This window comes from Adiantum capillus-veneris, chromosome 2 (assembly GCF_014529385.1).
Source record: "Adiantum capillus-veneris isolate H3 chromosome 2, ASM1452938v2, whole genome shotgun sequence".
NCBI classification, from domain to species: domain Eukaryota; kingdom Viridiplantae; phylum Streptophyta; class Polypodiopsida; order Polypodiales; family Pteridaceae; genus Adiantum; species Adiantum capillus-veneris.
The window spans coordinates 71,862,968-71,881,516 of NC_140932.1; the positions used below are offsets into that span (position 1 = coordinate 71,862,968).

General features: G+C 42.8%; 1 protein-coding gene across 2 annotated transcripts; it reads right to left on the reverse strand.

Annotated features, from left to right (window-relative positions):
- Positions 1–606: 606 nt before the first annotated feature.
- On the reverse strand, positions 607–18,258 carry LOC147462963 (uncharacterized). Of its 2 annotated transcripts, none has more exons than XM_086486384.1 (10): positions 17,993–18,258; positions 17,790–17,894; positions 4,556–4,626; positions 4,408–4,476; positions 4,054–4,185; positions 2,102–2,148; positions 1,792–1,956; positions 1,522–1,570; positions 1,207–1,297; positions 607–1,136 (listed from the first exon to the last, which is right to left on the reverse strand). In XM_086486384.1, the coding sequence occupies exons 1-10, from the start codon at positions 18,117–18,119 to the stop codon at positions 958–960; spliced, it is 1,035 nt and encodes a 344-aa protein (XP_086342510.1). In that variant the 5' UTR covers positions 18,120–18,258; the 3' UTR covers positions 607–957. The 2 variants fall into 2 exon arrangements, with proteins under 2 accessions (XP_086342510.1, XP_086342517.1); XM_086486391.1 differs by having other exon boundaries at positions 4,556–4,630; positions 17,993–18,250.
- Positions 18,259–18,549: the final 291 nt, after the last annotated feature.

An 18,549-nucleotide genomic window follows, 5' to 3' on the forward strand; every position in this document is an offset into this window, starting at 1 on the left:
TAGAATGTTTTTAATTCTAGTCTCAGTCGATAAAATTCAACAAATTGCAACATTGAACAAAGCTTTTCACACCATGTCCTCTCTGTCAGTGTAATATATGTTGCAGGAATTTATCCAATAACAACATTTCAGGAGAAAGGCGTACAAATTTTGGATTGGCTTTATTTAGGTTTTTAAATGGGTCTGACCATTTAAAGACCTCATGACTCCTCAACTTTTTGTTTTGATTATGCCAATGTGAGCCTTCACCTTGCTGTTTTAGTGACTTGGCGAAGGCATGTGCATAAAACTTCCTGCAAGGGTTTGTGCATCAAATAGTGAAATCTCAATTGGTAAGGTGCTTGAATAGTCTCCTCAACATCTAGGGTTCAAATACAACACATGCATACTGCCCTGAATAGACCGACAAAAAATCTCTTTCTAGCAAAGTAAATTTATATGTGATGACCTTCTCTATCGTTCTAGTTCTTGATTTGCAACTTGGATTAAATTTCACCTACTTGGCAATTTGATATGCAAGAACAACACTTGTAACATTGATTTATCAGGTGTAGATCTGTTTTGTTCGTTTGCTTGGAAATATATCAAATGCCAAAGGAGTGCAAATCATTTTAATGTGGCCAGGACTCGATATCTCAAATTTTCTGGTGCTTGGTACACAGAAATGTAATTGTTTGTTGCATGATGGCTTCACCAGCCTAACATATTCATTTAACCTAACTCTTTCTTACTTCACCCTACCCTTTGCTTAGGTCCTTCGAGTCTTTTCGTTGGAAAAAGACATTTGCCTGTTGGTACCAAGAAAACTTTTGGAGAATAGGAGCTTTGAAACACAGGTTGATTAAAAGTCTCCTGAACTCGCACCAGCGCACACCACTATCGCAAGGTTCACACAACAGCTTCCTTGATGTCCCCTCTGCATTTTACAATTTTCTTTACACCCAAAAACAAGGGCTTTCATGTGGGCAATAAGGGCTTTGCCACTAGCAAGGGTATAGGAGTCAAGATAGGTGCTGGAGTGAGGATAGGAGCTGGTGTCACAATCGGTGGAGGCGGTACATTGCTCTCCACGCCAACCAAAGAAATCTCACCAGAAAAGAAATGCAAAAATGCCTCCCATGTTACCACCCCTAGACCTGCATTTGCAACAGAAGAAATCAATCAATTTGCATTATGGCTAACTTGCAATAGCATTTGCCAAGGTACCTTGGCTGTCAATTCTGTTGAAAACTGAGTCGAATGACTCTCTGCGACCATCCTTTCCTTTTGCTCTTGAAAGTTGCATGAAGGCAGCAATCTAAACAGATAAATGTAGGCATGAGGTCAGGATAATGTGCACAAACAAATTAAGAAACAAAAGGTTGAAAAGAGCATTTTCGGAGACTTTTTCATACAGGGAAATTCCACGTATTTTCTCAATAAAACAAGCAAAGATTAAGACTTCTGAAAAGGGAACAGAACATGATACAACTAGAAGTCAAAACTTCTCATAATTTGCCTGCTTTGTATGATCATACTCACATCCTTATCGCGCTTCATTGCAGACATCAAGTCCTTTTTGCTAATTGTTCTGCATACAGAACGTTCCAACATGTTTCGATTAACCTTGACACAGACTATCTTTTGATTTGAATTAACAGAACCACATGGAAAATATTTTTATTTTATTTTTTAAAACCCAATAAGTGAGTTTGAAATAATTGAAAGAGCTGAAAATTAAGGTAGAATCCAGCATAATCCCCCCACAGAGATTTAGCAAAAGCCGATAGTCATGTACTTTTGACCACATACCCTGTATTGTCATAATCTATCTTTCTAAACATCTCAAGAAGCCTCTGATATTCTTTAACAGAAATTCCTGCTGCAGCAGCAAGAGTTCGCAAATATGCGTAGTCCCTTGCCACTTTTCGGGCCCTTTGTACTGTCCCAAAGGCAGTACTCAAATGTTCCAAGGCTCTGAAAAGATGCCAGCATTTCAAAATCAAGAATAAAATAAAATTATCTCTGAACAATTATTACTAATCAAAATTGGTCAAGCAATATTCTGCAGTCATTGTTCTAAATTATGAATAAATGATGTCCAAAAACCAGAAACATTTACTTTGTATGATATGTAATTGCACCGTGCAGATACTGCTCAATAAGTTGCTGCATTACCATCAGACAGTTAGTAAGCTGAATGACTTCTCTCTTCTTCCAAAGTTATTGATGTTTGTATCCTGAAATGCTTGTGAGCGACATATTAAGTTTGCTTAAATTGCCGTTACAAAACAGGTGGCAAGATAGAGGAAATAAAGGTTGTCACCAGTGATGATGGGGATATTCTATTTGCCTCTTTTCTGCCCGCATGTTTCTTGACTAGCAAGAATGGCTTATTCCCCAAGATTGGATCTTGAATTTTGGTGCGTCTTGTTGGTGTAGGAGACATACATTTGAGACTTCCCAATGGTTCCCCATTTGTGCTCAAGGATGTGAGTGTTTGAGAGAGAGTGCATGGTCAGTATATGTGCAACCACACCTAATATCGATGAGCATTCAGTACAACAATAACTATCTATAGAAAGGAGGTCTCTCATTAGAATTTTAGGCATTGCATGCAGCATTGCCAAAAAAATGCCTTACATAGCTCCCTCAATGTTCTTCATAATATTTATCGCCTGAAGGCGCCAAAACAGCATCAAGAAATCACTTCGCACTACAGAAAAAGCCCGGCCTAGACAATATCTTTCTTCCTGTCTAGAAGTATGGATCCTCTCACATAAATCAGATAACGTGGGATTGCTTCAAGAAATCTCCAGAATGCCAAAATACGAGTTCTGCACCCGCTACTATAGACCTTTTTCCCAAACGGCTAGACTTCCTCCTTGTAAAGGTACAAACGAGAAATACTAGTAAAAAATTGCAAATTCGTAGGATTTTTGAACCATTGTCATGTATTTTCTACCCTTTTTCTTCCTTTTACCCTAATTTGAAACTGGCTAGTCTGGAATTTCAACTGGCTCTAGGGTAAGCTTAGGCCTGTGAAATGGTCAAAGACCTTACGATGTTTAACCCACGTGCTATGACTCGACATTCCAGTATCAAATATTCCTAGTAATGTCTTGTTACCTCAAATACTGCCACCTTGGTAAATGGTGAGGAAGATTCCTGAATGACCAGTGTTGGTGATGATGGCTACATGACAATTGGCACCAATCTTTCATTCTGCCTACAAGAAGAATTTCATGAGACCAAACATGATGGATCTGCCAGCCCTCCATTCTGAAAACCTACTAAAACTCAATTTTGAAACACGACACCTCTATATAAATTCCTCTCACAGGATGCTATAATCATACAGAGGGAGTATTTTAAATTTTTGTCCCAGGTGGCTTGAGAATTGTTTTTCTTAAGGTTACACTTGCCTTAAAGAGGCACCCCCTCACTGCAACAGCAATACATATGTGAAGTTTCGGTATTTCAATAATTCAGGAAAGTCCAGCTTACTGCAACCCAGATACAGCTGTCGGAATCCAGATACATGCCTGACAATTCAAGAAAAGACTGGAAAAGCAGGCAACAGGGATTTCACTCTTCCCAAGCCCAAGCCAGGGAGAGGAAAAATTTCTAGATTTCCATTTCCTGGACACCCCAGAATATTAGCGATCGTTCACTCCACCCACTTGCATTTGGAAAGATAAGGCTTCCTAAAGGCTATATAAGAAGAAGAGAGGGCACACAAGCCCTTGTAGGCAAGCTCCATTTGAAACACAAAAATTTTGCCATGATCTGGGGCAGGCAGAACCTCAAGGAAACACTTATGTCAAGCCAAATTTGCATAATAGAAGTCATTTTATAACACTCCTCATCTACAAAAAGTTGGAAGGGTAAAACCGTTAAAACATACATGGTTAATCAGCTATCACAGCATCCTCACTAAGTAAAAGTTTAAGAAACGCTTCAAGAACCACACATGCTCGCTCTTGGTAAGATTCAAGAGCTTAACAACCAAGAAAACAAGCATGTGCCTTTATGTGTTACACTATCTAAGAAACAACAGACACGTTGGACAACCTGGTAAGGCTCAAAAGGATCTCCCAGATCACCTTCCCAGCGTGGCTGCCAGCCTTCCGTCCAAGTCTTTACCAGAGGTTTTGCATCAGTTCTTGGTGGTATGCCAGGAGGAGCTATGCCAAGCTGATCAGGCTACACTTACAAAAGCAAAGAACCATCAATCAAAAGCTCACTTAATGCTCCCTGGTATAACACATACTTGAACACACTTATGCAAAAACCCAGCATACAACATCCTATCTGCATGCTTATATAACAAATTTCAACCAATGGAAGCAACTGTCTATTTAAATGGTAGATACGGTCATAACATCTAAAACATTGAATTTTGATAGAATGTTTGACAGAACAAACCCTGGGTATGACTCCTTTAGCCCCAAACAAAAGAAGAGATGCATCAAGAGCTGCCTTGTTCTTCTGCGCCTGTTTATCACAATACAAAGAAATTATTAGGACAAGCCTCGACAAGAAGCGACAATTCAACAGCAGAATCCTAGTTTACCATGAATCCCCGTGTTTCCTCTACTGCCAATACTGCCTCTGCAGCCAGATGCAAGCTTGCAATCTGATCCTCTAGCTTAGAGAAAGATGCAATTATTTGAGTTCTCTCTCTCTCTCTCTCTCTCTCTCTCTCTCTCTCTCTCTCTCTCTCTCTCTCTCGCATTCTCATAGACCGAGCATTGGAGCTAGGGAGATCTAGACGACCCCGATGGAGAAGAGGAGCTACACAGTTTCGAAGGAGGCTACGGCAAAGGATTCAAGCCATACTCTTTCGTCGTCCAGAGTGCAGATGAAGATGGATCTCTACTCCCCTCCCATATTGTCTTCACATTGTACTGCTTAGTTTAGGATCCCGCAGTATTTATATTTTGTTATCCTAGTTTAATTTATTTTGTTAATCTGACTTTGTATCAGATACACTGCATTGTAACTTTGTGGTCTCATAGGTCACTTTGGCCTTTTGAAGACGTTAATATAACATTTCATCTCTCTCTCTCTCTCTCTCTCTCTCTCTCTCTCTCTCTCTCTCTGCAAAACTGGGGCTTGTGATCTTTTGCATTACATAAAATCAGAGTGACATGAAACAATTCGAGGTTTCGGCTGTTTCAAGGTTTTGAGATTTTGAAACGATTCGTTTCAGGCATGGAAAAAGCGAAACAAGTTTTGTAAATATTGCATAGATATGTATATAATTATGGGTAGATAAATAACTAAATAGATAAATATATGCGTGTAGGGAGGGCGTGTGTAATATGTGTGTGTGTGTGTATCTATTTATTTATATGTATATATTTGTGTTTGCTTGTGTGATACATAGTGACCCACAAAATCGACCATAGTGGCCCACCCCTCAAAAATGTCACAAGAAATCTCCATGGACCACATGTCACAAAGTGATGATGTGGCGGACAACAGAAACCCTAATTTCTGCCAAAAACCCTAATTTCCGGAAATCGCGGAGGCTGAAAAAAAAAAAAATTTGGAAAATGATGAGCGACACGAATTTTGGAAAAAGAGAAGACTCTCTAAGAGAGAGAGAACTAATGCTTTTTATTTTAAAAGCTTTTGGGGCTCTACTTTTGGGCATCCCTTGTGGTGATGGCCTCACTTCTCAAAGCATCTGGACGCAGAGTCTGAGAGTGAAACCCTAACCGCTCTCTTGTACTTTGATGATTGATTAATACAAAAAGAAATACCGAAAGGGGCGCCAGAAAAGGGGCGCCAGTCTTTGGGGCCAATATCTCTAGGCACGGAACTCCACCGGGCCAATGCAAATCTATTGTGATCTGTGAATTGTTTTGAAGTGGTTATTTGGTACTGTCGCGGTTGATTCTTGACTTGGAGTGTCCAAGTCTGTTACAGTGGTATCAGAGCATGGCCGATTTCTCTTCTACGGGAAATCCGATCCCCGAATATTTTTTTCCGCGGCACCTATGGCTTCAGGCAATGATCAGTTGACTCCCTCTGCATCTGGAGATGCGGGCTGGGATCACAACGAAGATTCAGACAGAGTATGGCCCGCCTCGGCCTACTCAGGCGGAGCAAAGAGAGATGGAGCGTCGTCAATTGATTGGCGATGCAACAAAGATGATGCTCAATTTTGCCAAGGACCCGAAGATGGCAAAATATATGAACCAGACCTCTTTGAAAGAGGTACAGATGGAGTGGCAAAGAACCACAACACCACTCCCGAAACCCGCTCTCAAGAAATCTTCTGCCTCCAAGAAATATACGGAGAAGGAACTGGAGAACGTGGTTGATGCATGGATTGCTCAGCTTTTCGACGTGCAAAAGAAAGGCAAAAAGCACGGCAAAAAGCAGAAGAAAGGCACTGACTTCCCGGGATATTTGGGTCGTCGGTGGACATTCGACAAGGCAAAGAAATAGAAGAAGCGTGTCAAGTTTGAAGGCTTACCCAGTTCTTCGTCTTCTTCTGACAGTTCTTCTAGCTATTCAGACTCGAGCGAAGAAGACAGAAAAAGCAAAAAGCGAAGCAAGAAACAAAGCTTCGGAAAGGGCAAGAAAAAGACAAAGAAGGCTACATCTCGCCCAGAGACTGACAGTTCTACTGAGGACTTGTCTACAGACAGCTCAGATTCCGAGGACGGAAACTTATATGCGAACAAGAAGAATTTTTTTTACAAAGCTCACCAGTATGACTTTCTCGAAGATAAAAGCAAGAAAGTCCCAGAGTTTAAGGAAGGTGGCCACTCGATCAAGTTTGATACTTTTTCAGGATACTCAAATGCTTCGAAGGCTTTGTCTTTTATACAGCAGGTTGACATCGCTTTCGCGGGAGGACGCTATTCAGAGCACTCCAAGATTCGGAGAGCTGCCTCTTACTTTAAGGGGAATGCTCGTACTTGGTGGTCCACGCTTCTTTTAAACAAGACTGCGCCAGTTAAATGGCTGAAATTTAAGAAGCTTTTTATTCCTTCTTGGTTGACGCAAGAATATGAACGAGATATACAAGCTGCTTGGAACCATCTTCGGATGACCAAGAAAGACACAATCAATGCTTATTGTGAAAGATTCTGGAGCTCTTTTCTACCCGCCTCTTCATTCAAGAAGATCTCGTTCAGAGAACAGATTGAGCGGTTTACCTTGGGTCTACCTACAGAGATCCGAGATCACTGCTTGGAACAAAAGTCAGCTTCTATTCAGGAGTTGATGAGTTATGCGAAGCGAGGCTTTGCCATTCACTCTGGCAGTCTGACCTACCCCACAGATGAGGCCATGACACAACGAGCCGAACAGACTTCTGGGAATGAAGTAGAAAGAAAAAGAGCAACCCAAAGAAAAATGATGCATGACACAAGCTTACTCTTGAGGAGAGAGCTCGCTTCATCAGAGAGGGGAAGTGCTTTGGATGCGGGGAACATGGACATATCTCCATGAAGTGCTCTAAAAAGGCACAGAAAGAACAGAATGATAAGAACGACGACGGGCCTCAGAGTTCGAGAGCAGCTGAGGAACGTGGCAGAAAAGGCAGATAGAAAAGTAGAACTGGTACCACATGGCGTGGGACCTGCACCGAATCTAATGATGAAAGTACAAACTTTGCCGCTTTTGGGGCAAAGTGAAGGATCACGACGCTCTTTTGAAGGAGCCAAGGCCAACTTCTTTTCACTTGGAATTGGCGGCTCGATTTGGAATTACGCCCGACAGACAGACGCCACAGGCGAAGGTAGTTCGACTGGCACCCAGATGGGATGCTTCCATTACACCGAGCATTGGCAAACTTCGTTTGCAATGACAGGGTGATCAGGGCACGAGAGTGACGTTCTACTCAGGATCCCTTGGTACCACAAGAACTACGCCGTGGTTGACTACCGGGCCGAGAAAGCGACTTTGATAAATGAAGGGCTTAGAGATTGTACTTAATGAACTTCAGTTTCTTACTCATTCTTTTGGGAGAGAACTGAACAATGGATAAAGGTTGAATATGTTTTGACCTGATCAAAAGAACGCCAAGATTTTTCTCCACGCTCATGCCGATTGCTTTTTAGAGGGGCTGAAGATCATACCATTGATTTGATATCTGGAAGCACGTCACCGAACCGGCCACCTTACCATGTGAGCCGAGCAAAGAATGAAGAGATTATGAACCAAGTGAAAGACCTCTTGGAAAAGGGTCTTGTCCAACCTAGTACTTAACCGTATTGCTCTCCAATGTTGTTGGTTTTGAAGAAAGATGGATCTTGGAGAATGTGCATCGATTATAGCACTCTCAACGAAATCACCATCAAGAACAGATTTCCGACTCCTAGGATTGATGATATACTCGACAGGTTACAAGGATCCTCGTGCTTTAGCAGGATTGACTTGAAGAGTGGATATCATCACATCAAGATAGCGCCAGGAGATGTCTACAAGACAGCTGTTCGGACGACTTTTGGGTTATTTGAGTTTTTGGTGATGCCTTTTGGCTTAACCAATGCTCCTGCGACATTTAACCGGATGATGGACAGGAATTTTCGAGAGTACAAGCTATTTGTTGGCACTTTCTTTGACGACATCATTGTTTTCTCCAAGAATGAGGCAGAACACAGAGATCATCTGCTTCAAGTCTTTCAGGCATTACGAGATCACACGTTAGTGATTAATGCAAAGAAAAGTGAATTTTTCCTACCAAAGATACACTTTTTGGGACACATTGTGTCAGCAGCAGCACGAGTGCAAATGGACCCGGCCAAGATAGAGACTATCCGTGATTGGCCCGATTTGAGGAATGTCCATGAAGTTAGAAGCTTCTTGGGACTGTGTTCGTACTACAGGCGGTTCATACGAAAGTTTGCAGAGGTTGCTTCCCCTTTGCATATCTTGACACAGAAAGGAGTTCCTTTCTCGTGGGGATCCACAGAGGTGACTGCCTTTCGGACCTTGAAAGAGAAATTGACTACGGGACCAGTTTTGACTTTGCCGGACTTGCAGAAGTCATTTGAAGTATATTGTGATGCTTGTGGTCGTAGTCTGGGTGCGGTCTTGATGCAAGAAGGCCATGTCATTGCTTACGAGAGCCGATTGTTCTCTAGGCACAGATATATGAGAAAGAGCTTTTGGCGTTATCCATGCTCTTACTCAGTGGTGGCGGCATTACCTACTCGGAGCGGATTTTACTGTCTTTACAGACCATCAGAGTTTGCACTACTTCTTGTCACAGAAGCAGCTTTCGGAAAAGCAGATGCGGTGGGCGAACATCTTGTCACAGTTTCACTTCCAGATTGCCCATGTGCAGGGACAGAAGAATGTAGTGGCAGATGCTTTGTCTCGGAAGCCGTTGGTTCTGGCTATTTCCGCGATACATCATAGGAGCTTAGAGGATATGGTCGATCAGTATGCCACAGATACAGATTTTGCAGATATTTTCACACGGATGCGGGATGGGGAGACAGTAGCTGGATACTCCCTTCGGGAAGACTACTTGATGAGAAAGACTATGTTGTGCGTTACACAGCCGTTGAGGGGAAAAGGTTATGACTGAATGCCATTGTCCACCTTTTGCGGGTCACCGCGGCATTGCTACCACCATGAAGGGGGTAGAGAGATACTTCTTTTGGCCGAGACTCAAAAAGGATGTGGCATAGTTTGTGCGCAATTGCTTAGTATGCCAGAAGGTCAAGTTTGACAGGCATAAGGCACAGGGATTGTTACATCTTTACCCATACCCACCCGCCCCTGGGAAAGTATTGCGATGGATTTCATTTTTGATCTCCCGAGAACACAGAGTGGTCACGATGGTATCTGGACTGTTACTGACAGATTTAGCAAACAGGCTCATTTCATTCCAGTGAAGAAAACAGTCAAGCCGGATCACTTAGCGAGATTGTTTGTGGCCCAAATCTTCAGATTACATGGCATGCCTGAGACGATTCTCTCCGATCAGAGACCCCAGATTCACGAGTTTGTTTAGGAAGGCAATTTGGGACAACATTGGCACGTGGTTGCAGTTCTCGTCATCGTTCCACCCACAGACTGATGGGCAATCTGAGATTGCAAATTCAGTGGTTCTATATTTATTGAAGTCTTATATCTCTGATTAGAAGACTCAATGGGAAAAGTACTTACCTTTGGTGGAATTTGCCTACAATAACACGATACACTCTTCGACGAGGAAGGCGCCATTGAGATTGTTGAAGGTGCTACGAAGGTTCCACCCTAGCACAAAAGATAAGATCTTTGAAGCGGATGAATATACGCGAGATTTGGATACGGCTTTTGCCAAGGTTCGTGAGACTTTACAGAAGTCTCAAGAACGACAGAAAAAGGCAGCGGATCCCCATTGTAGCGACATGAAATTGAAGGAGGATGATTGGGTGCTCTTACGTTTTGAGAAGGCACGCCTACGAAAGAAAAAGGGAAAGGAGAGGCTTTTTCCAAAGCTTAGTATGCGATACTACGGCCCTTTCCAGATCACTGAAAAGATAAATGATGTCTCCTTCCTATTGAAACTGCCAGATACTTGGAGATTCACAATGCATTCCATGTGAGTCTCTTGAAACCTTTTAAGGGTGATGTGCCTGATGATGGGGAGCCTGATGAGCAACCCAAAGTGGAAGAAAACGAGGAGATCCTTGTTCCTGAACAGATTTTGGCACATAAGGATATGAAGAATAAAGGTAAAGTCCGAAGGCGGTTCTTGGTTAAGTTCAAGAACTATCCTGCACTAGATGCGAAGTGGATGGAGGAGGAGGACCTAGTAGATACTCCTCAGATTGTGAAACTTTACCTCGATGCTTTTGGTTTAGCATAGTCTATTCCAAACGGAACCCAAAATTCAGCTTGGCCGCAGATCTGGTGCAGTGGGATGCGCAAGAGGGGAGTCGCTCCACTCCTTTGTCAACAGATGCCTTGATTTAGATACTAGAGTCACTGATGTCTCTTTGAGCTTCAGGGATATTGAAAGCTGATAGTATTCTACTGTATGACTTTATGCAATGGAATTCCTGATTATGATACTGATTTGTTTTTCACTTCTTTTGAGTGCAAGAACTGATAGACGAAATGACTGCAGCATTTTGGTCTGATTGATCTCGAATAGACATGGTTGCAATAGGGGTTAGTCAATCGAACATCGATGAGGTCCCGATTGGACCTAGATGCGATTGCTAGCTACATTGCCGATAAATCATGGTCTAAGATCCGAATGAATGTTGAATGTCATGTGATGTCCTGTGATGTCTGGTGATGTCTTGTGATGTGACTGTCGATTTGGTACATGTGCTATATGTATGGTCCTAGTACGTAGGTACTAACAGTCGATGTCTGCTAAGATGGTTTATGGCTTCTGCCAATTTTGCAGGCGTAATCGCGGTCGATTACAATGCTTTCAAGAGGGGGGTATGTCACAAAGTGATGACGTGGCTACCGATAGCAGAAACCCTAATTTCTGCCCAAAAAAAACCCTAATTTCTTGCAAACCCTAAAATCTGCCAAAAACCCTAATTTTCAGCAAACCCTAATTCCTGGAAACCCTACCCTAGGGCAGCAGGAGAGAATTTCGGAAAATGCGCTGGCCTGCTGACGTGGCAGTACGGCAGTCCCGAGATTTGCACTGGCTGCTTTTTGCGGCAGAATTTTCAGTTGATGCTTTTTCTCTACGCTGTTGGCCAAGGAGAGAGAAAAAGAATATTTGCTTTTATTTTTGTTGGCTCTCTTGAGATAGAGAGAGAGAGAGAGAGAGAGAGAGAGAGAATTTGCTTTTGCTTTCAAGATTTTGGGGCTCTGCTTTTGGGCATCCCTTGTAACCTTTAAATTAGTGGTGAGGGCCTCACTTCTCGGGGCATCTGGACGCAGAGTCTGAGAGTGAAACCGGAACCACTCTCTTGTACTTTGAATTGATTAATACAAAAAGAAATACCGAAAGGGGTGCAAGTCTTTGGGGTCAATATCTCTAGGCACGGAACTCCACCGGGCCAGTGCAAATCTAATGTGATCTGTGAATTGTTTGAAGTGGTTATTTGGTGTTGTCGCGATTGATTCTTGACTTGGAGTGTCCAAGTCTGTTACAAAATCCATGGAAATACTCTGCTACTTGGCATCTGGGATTTCCAATGGATGTAGCAAGCCAACTTTCCTAAGGCGCTCTGCCTTATTGACCTAACACTGAGTGCATCTCTTCACATAGCTCTCTATGTAAGAGCGTATCCTTGGCGAAATATCGCTTGACCGAAGCCAAAGTTCTCTAGATGCTTGGATGCCCAGCGCTAGGAACATCATGGCATTTGAACAAAATCCTTTGTCGAAGCTCATCGATTCTCGACACGCGGACCTTTCCATTTCTGAAAAGCCCACCTCTAATGGAATATTGTCGTTGTCTGGTCTCTCCAACACGACTCACTTGGGTCTGACATAGCCGTCGGAGAGAGAGAAATCTGTCGAGATTTCAACCATAGACAAGGCATTAACTTCAAGAATCTGACTGAGTGCATCGACAGCCCGATTGCTGGATTCTTTTATGTAACGGATCTCAAAGTCAAACTCTTGTATAAGTTCAACCCATCTAGCCTTCCGGCCTCTAAGATCACCTTGATCACAGACGTAGCACAAGGAGTGGTGATAAGTCCATGCAACAAACGTAGAGCCATACAAGTAGTGCCGCCATTTCCTCAAGGAGAGGACTACGACGTAAAGCTCTTTCTCATACATTGGATAACGCATCTCAGCATCAGAAAGTTTCTTACTTTCAAACGCAATAGGACGTCCATCCTAGTATCAAGCATAGCTTGGACAACATCTATGACATCCCTACTCACATCGTCAGTGCCCAAGAGTAGTGCAGGTTTGTATAGAGGTCATTCATGCTTTGAACGTACTCTACAAAACCAACAAGCTGAGTTTCTATCACCCTCCGGAGGTGATGGACATACTCAACCATGATAAAGGCTAGCATTTGTTAAGCTAGAGTAAAAATACTAGAAGGGCTAGAGATCAAAACAACAAAATAGTGTATTACTAAGTCAAACAATAAGTTGGCCTTTTTCACATATTTGAAAGCTCGTTGAGACGCTCATTCCAGACAATAGGGGGATTACCTCTACGGTGAGGACCCGAAGTCTTCGATCCTTCACCCCTCCTTTTAGGATTTGCATAAGCAAAGCAGCAACTTTAGAGTAATCCTTGATAAACTTGCGAAAGAATCCAGTAAAGCCTAAAAAGGACACATCTTGGCGCATATTCTTCACCATGGGCCAATTTCGCACTTTATACAATTTTTCAGAATCGACGTGAATTCCATCACGAGTAATAATATGACCGAAGACTTCGGATCCTCACCGTAAAGGTAGTCCCCCTATTGTCTGGAATGAGCATCTCGATAAGAGCTTTCGGACACTAGAGCACTTGGTGACTACCACACCAATATTGCACATTGTGGATCCTAGGGCAGGCCGTTTGTGCGCCGAATGCTCGGGCAAACTTCGATTGTAAATCGAAATATCATCGAGAAATACAACAACGAAGTTGCCTAGGAACGGTCTCAACAGATCATTCATCAATGCTGAAACGTAGCCGTAGCATTGGTCAAACCAAAAGGCAAGACCAAAAATTCATAGTGACCATAACGCATATGGAGACCTCTTTTGGGAACATCTTCCAATTTGATTTGTATTTGATGATAACCTGATCGCAGATCTATCTTCGTAAAATACAACGCCCCATGGAGCCGATCTATCAGATCGTCCATACACAGGAGCGGATACTTATTCTTGACAGTGAGCTTATTCAAGCCCTTGTAATCTATGCAAAAAGCGTATAGTGTTATCCTTCTTTCAAGAAAGTGACACGGACGTTCCCCACGGGGATTCACTTCGCCAAACAAAACCCCTGTCGAAATAATCTTTCAAGTACTGTTGAATCTCATCCTCCTCGGTTTTACTAAACCGATAGGGTTGTTTTGAGAAGGGTCGACTACTAGCCACTAACTCAATGGCATAATCTACTCCTCTCGAGGGCAACAAGCCAGGAGGTAGATCATCAAGAAAAACATCCTTGAAATCAGTCATGATTTCACAGAAAAAGGTGGATTCGTTGAAATCTCAAAGTTCAACAGAAAAACATAAAACAATTTTACGAAATTCAGTGACAAAAGTTCCAAGCACTAATGAATCAAACCAAGCAGATAGTACACACTGATAAAAGTCAACATCAAAAGACTTTGTATCCTTAGCCATTTTCAAGGCAAAAACAATTGGTACTGCAAAACCATTATTTACAGAAATTTGATTACAAAGCAAAACAGATACATGAGACATGTCCTATTTAACAAAAACAAGAGTCATGTACATAGTCTATATACAGTGTCTTGTTTATCATAAAACCATGAAATTCCTAATATAACATCTTCTCTTTCCAGGTGCATGATGTGAAAATCCGGGTTCTCTTTGTAATCAACTAGCTCGAGCGTCAAATCTGGAACCATCTTATTCCATACATCTTTATCCTCATCACGAGCCATCTTCACACGATACTCATAGTCACTGTCCTGCGTCTGCAGACGTAGTTTCTACACCAATTTTGCATCCACAAAATTGTGTGAGCTTCCATTAGAAGTATGGTCACGTCGTGACCATTGATCTTCCCCGAGAAACGGAGAAGATCGTGCTTATCAAACACTTTGGTGCTAAAAGTACAATTAGTGCATGAATTGTGCTCTAAGTGATGGATTTCAACTTGAATAATATCAAGGTTACCTAAGATCTCGTGAATTTGAACCGAAGGACAACCCTACGGTTTCTTAGACTTCTTCTTGGGGTAATCTTTGATTTGGTGGCCACATCCGAAGCAAGCCCCATTCTTCACTACAGCGTTCCTGGTTTTCTTCTTTTCCTCAGAAGGTCTTGTTGGAGATTTGGACCTTTGCTGGAATCGAGGTCGCTTCCTCGAAGTGCCCTCCCTAGATTGGTGGTCTGAGCTTCTTTTCTTCTCATAGTTTGGTCCATTTATTAAATGGAACATCCTGGCCTTTGCCACTGCATCCTCGACGTCAATCGGGGCTTTGTCTTTAATTAAGACCCAACGGTAATCCTCATGTAATCACAGTACATATGCATAGCGTGCGTGGAATCCACCTTACAGAAGGTGAGCGCTTCCTTGAAAGCTGTCGTGTACTTATCAAAAGACAGTCTTCATCGAAAGACTCTGCAATTTTGCATAAGCTGGTCCATCTTGGCCAAATCCTTCTTAAATTTCACACAAAAGTCAACCCACTTCCTAGGCTTCTCTGTCATGTCGCGCCACTAGGTAAGCACCTTATTGCGCAAATAAAGAGAAATTGTTTGAATCCTCCATTCATCATGCTCCCCATGGAGATCGAAATGCATGGTCCACTAGTGAAGCCAATTATTATTTACGGCCGGTTCCGTACATTCTTTCTCTTCTCTTGAGAAATTAGTGGTTTTGTACGGAGTTGTGGCAGTAACACCACCTTGCGAACACTTTGACCCCTTTAGTCTCTATCGTGCTGTCACGCAAGGTCCTCTTGCCAACAGGTTTCTGTTGGGTCTGTTGTGGCTAAGAGGGTCGTCCTCTCCTACATCACCACATGACCCATCACATGACACCTAAGACACTGGTCCAGTTTGCTCGTAACCACAATCCTCTACGAGTGTAACACCCCTTTCCACTCAAAAGTGATAGTATCTGGGAAGTTGGGAACTCTGTGGAAGAGGTGGTAGCCACCTCAATAGATGGCACAGTGTTTGAGTTTGTACTAACTTCTAAGCACATAAAAGGTATGCCAGCGATGGATCCCATCTGCCCCAACATGTCCAACAACCAAAATTGTGTAGGAAGCTTTGGAAGAGCGATCTTTACATGATACTTTGGGACCTGACATCTATCCTCAAAAGTAGCTAATGTAAAGTCTTTATACCATAAAAGTAGAAAAATCAATTTGTCTCCAATAATGAGAGGAGAGCAGATGAGAGCGACTGACTACCCTAGAGGCAAGCTCCTGTGATCCGAAAACAGTGATGAAAGTACCTCTGCCAAACAAAATGATGTCCTCCACTTTCCTTTACCCGCGGACGCTAAATATCTCATGAGCCACTCTCCAATTTTAACCTAAGTGTAGGAATATCCTACTAATTGGCCGACAACACCTGAGAGAGAGAGAACCTCAACACGATCACCAATCTTATGTTGCACATCCTCTGAGATGACAAAAGATGGTGCCATATCACATAAGAGAGAGTATAGTAGAAAGCCTTCACCTCCATAGGTTGCTTGGCACCATGTCTTGCAAAAAGAGCAAGGTTGTATAAAGAGGACGGGCATGTGCTCAAATATGAAGCATTGAGTATATACACTCTCTCTCTCTCTCTCTCTCTCTCTCTCTCTCTCTCTCTCTCTCTCTCTCTCTCTCTCTCTCTCTCTCTCTCTCTCTCTCTCTCTCTGCGCGCGCGCTATTACTTGATAAATCCCTCAGAACGCCCAAATGGTGCCAATTCTAAGGGCAAGTACATCACGGTATATATAACAGGCCCCAAGGTGACAATCTAAAAGCTGTAAAAACTGGATACAACTAGCCACATGGCAAATTGTAGAAAACTCTAAGCCAGGGTTAAAAACATCTCCTAAATAGAGTAAAAGTGCCCTGGCAAAGAGTCGCAACCTCTGAAAGATAGGGACTTCCACCAAAAGCATACTCAGCAATTGTATATCAAAAACCTGAACCACTAAAAGCCACCAATGGTGAAAAGGACAAGGAACATCTGCAATGGAAAGAGCTCGAACATTGGGCATTGCCCACCAACTGATATAATCTACTAGCGAGATACAATGGATAAACAAAAGGGAGAGAGCAATCGATGACAAAGGTGAACCGTGAGGGAGAAGAGGCAACTGACATCACCAAGAAACTGCAGGAGGGTGTCAAAAGATGAGCAACAAAGCCTGCACTGGAGCTAACAAGGAGCTATCGGCCAAGATAGAAACAAGTCTACTTGTTGAAGGTGAAAAAGGAGGTTCCATGATTAAACGGAACCATGTTGAAGGTTCTGGCCATGCAATCTACATGTAATGCAATGGGTGACCAACCCATGAAGACCACTAGCCATACAAGAATGTCAAAAACCATGAAGTGGTGCTGGATGAAACACTAACAAGAAGCATGGCTAATGTGGATGTGTATTTCCACTCAAGGATTGACAGTTTCCTAACCTCCCCTCACAACTGAGCTTACTGGGTGAATATGATATTTTTGTGTGTAAAAGGTCTTTTGGTACCTAGAATTTGCCAAACCTTTTAACTAAGACTGCCATTTTATCACATGTAATAGAGCTCTTTTGTGAAAGCTTCTTCCCTGCTAGATGGAAGGTCCATGTAATAGATGAGCACCTTACCAAAAAGGAGTGGCACGTTTTAAACAATAAAAAGAACACATGCACCGGGCACCTGCAAACTTAAGCTCACAAACTTGACTATGACCAGTACACTAAGAAAGTTAAGGGGCCTCTCCAGATAGCCCAAGCACAAAATTTCTCTCCTCAACCAATCAATGGCCGCTTTTGGGTGGTTTGTGCAGCCAATTATACCTATATCTCAGTTTAACAGGATCCCCTTGTCATACTATCCACGGACAACATGCCCATACATGGAGTTGACAATCCAGCCAAGCGATTTGAATGGACTGGCGTCCTGGCATGACAGGACCAAAGTTTGCTTATGAGAGATAATGACCTGTTAGACTTTTGACAAACAAAGCACACATTCCAAATGAAGAGAAGAATTCTTACGATTGCATTTGTAGGTATCCAAATCAGTCCCACAATTGAGACTCTGTTCAAGGCGGGCACAAGCCTGAACAGAACTAGCGAGCTCTCCATCAACCTTCTTCAACCCTGCATCAGATTGCAGGTCAGGTGAAAAGAGGGCTCTCTCTCTCTCTCTCTCTCTCTCTCTCTCTCTCTCTCTCTCACACACACACACACACACATACTCTTATTCTCGTTAGCCCATTGCCGAATGCAGTTGCGTAGATTTCGCACGTGGCAACTTCTCTGGTAATGAGGATCGTTGCAAATGGCAGCACAATCCGCAACAAGGGCCTTGCCAAGCTCCTCCATGACCAGCACTTGCCCACATTCATGAGCTCAAAGGTTCTGCATAGCTCTCTCGTTTGCGTGTGGAATATGTGTCTGAACGTGTGTGTTTGAATGTATGCGCGAGAGAGAGAGAGAGAGAGAGAGAGAGAGAGAGAGAGCGCTATCACTCTGTGTCAGTTACCAACGATGTAATGTGTTTCCAATTAAAAGTGCCAATTCTGAGTAATAATTTTGAAAAGTATGAGGTGGCCACGATTTTAGAAAATCATGGAAGATTCTCTCTCTTCTCTCTCTCTCTCTCTCTCCAAGGTTGCATGGCAATTGATGTTATCTCTAAGCGACATCTGGAGTTTGTCTGAGGCCCCTGTCACACACGTCCACCCGGACGTGTGTGCAAATGAGTTGGCAAAAGAAGGATGGTGGGTTGCAGTGTCTATCAGAGTGCGAAGGG

Bases quoted from the DNA above. Each gene is read 5' to 3' on its own strand.
- LOC147462963 (XM_086486384.1), bottom strand. From the start codon at position 18,119: ATGGAGGAGCTTGGCAAGGCCCTTGTTGCGGATTGTGCTGCCATTTGC. The intron at 17,895-17,992 runs GTATGTGTGTGT...AATCTGATGCAG, and splicing joins ATGGGCTAACGAGAATAAGA to GGTTGAAGAAGGTTGATGGA. The intron at 1,571-1,791 runs GTATGTGGTCAA...TTCTGTATGCAG, and splicing joins ATAGATTATGACAATACAGG to AACAATTAGCAAAAAGGACT.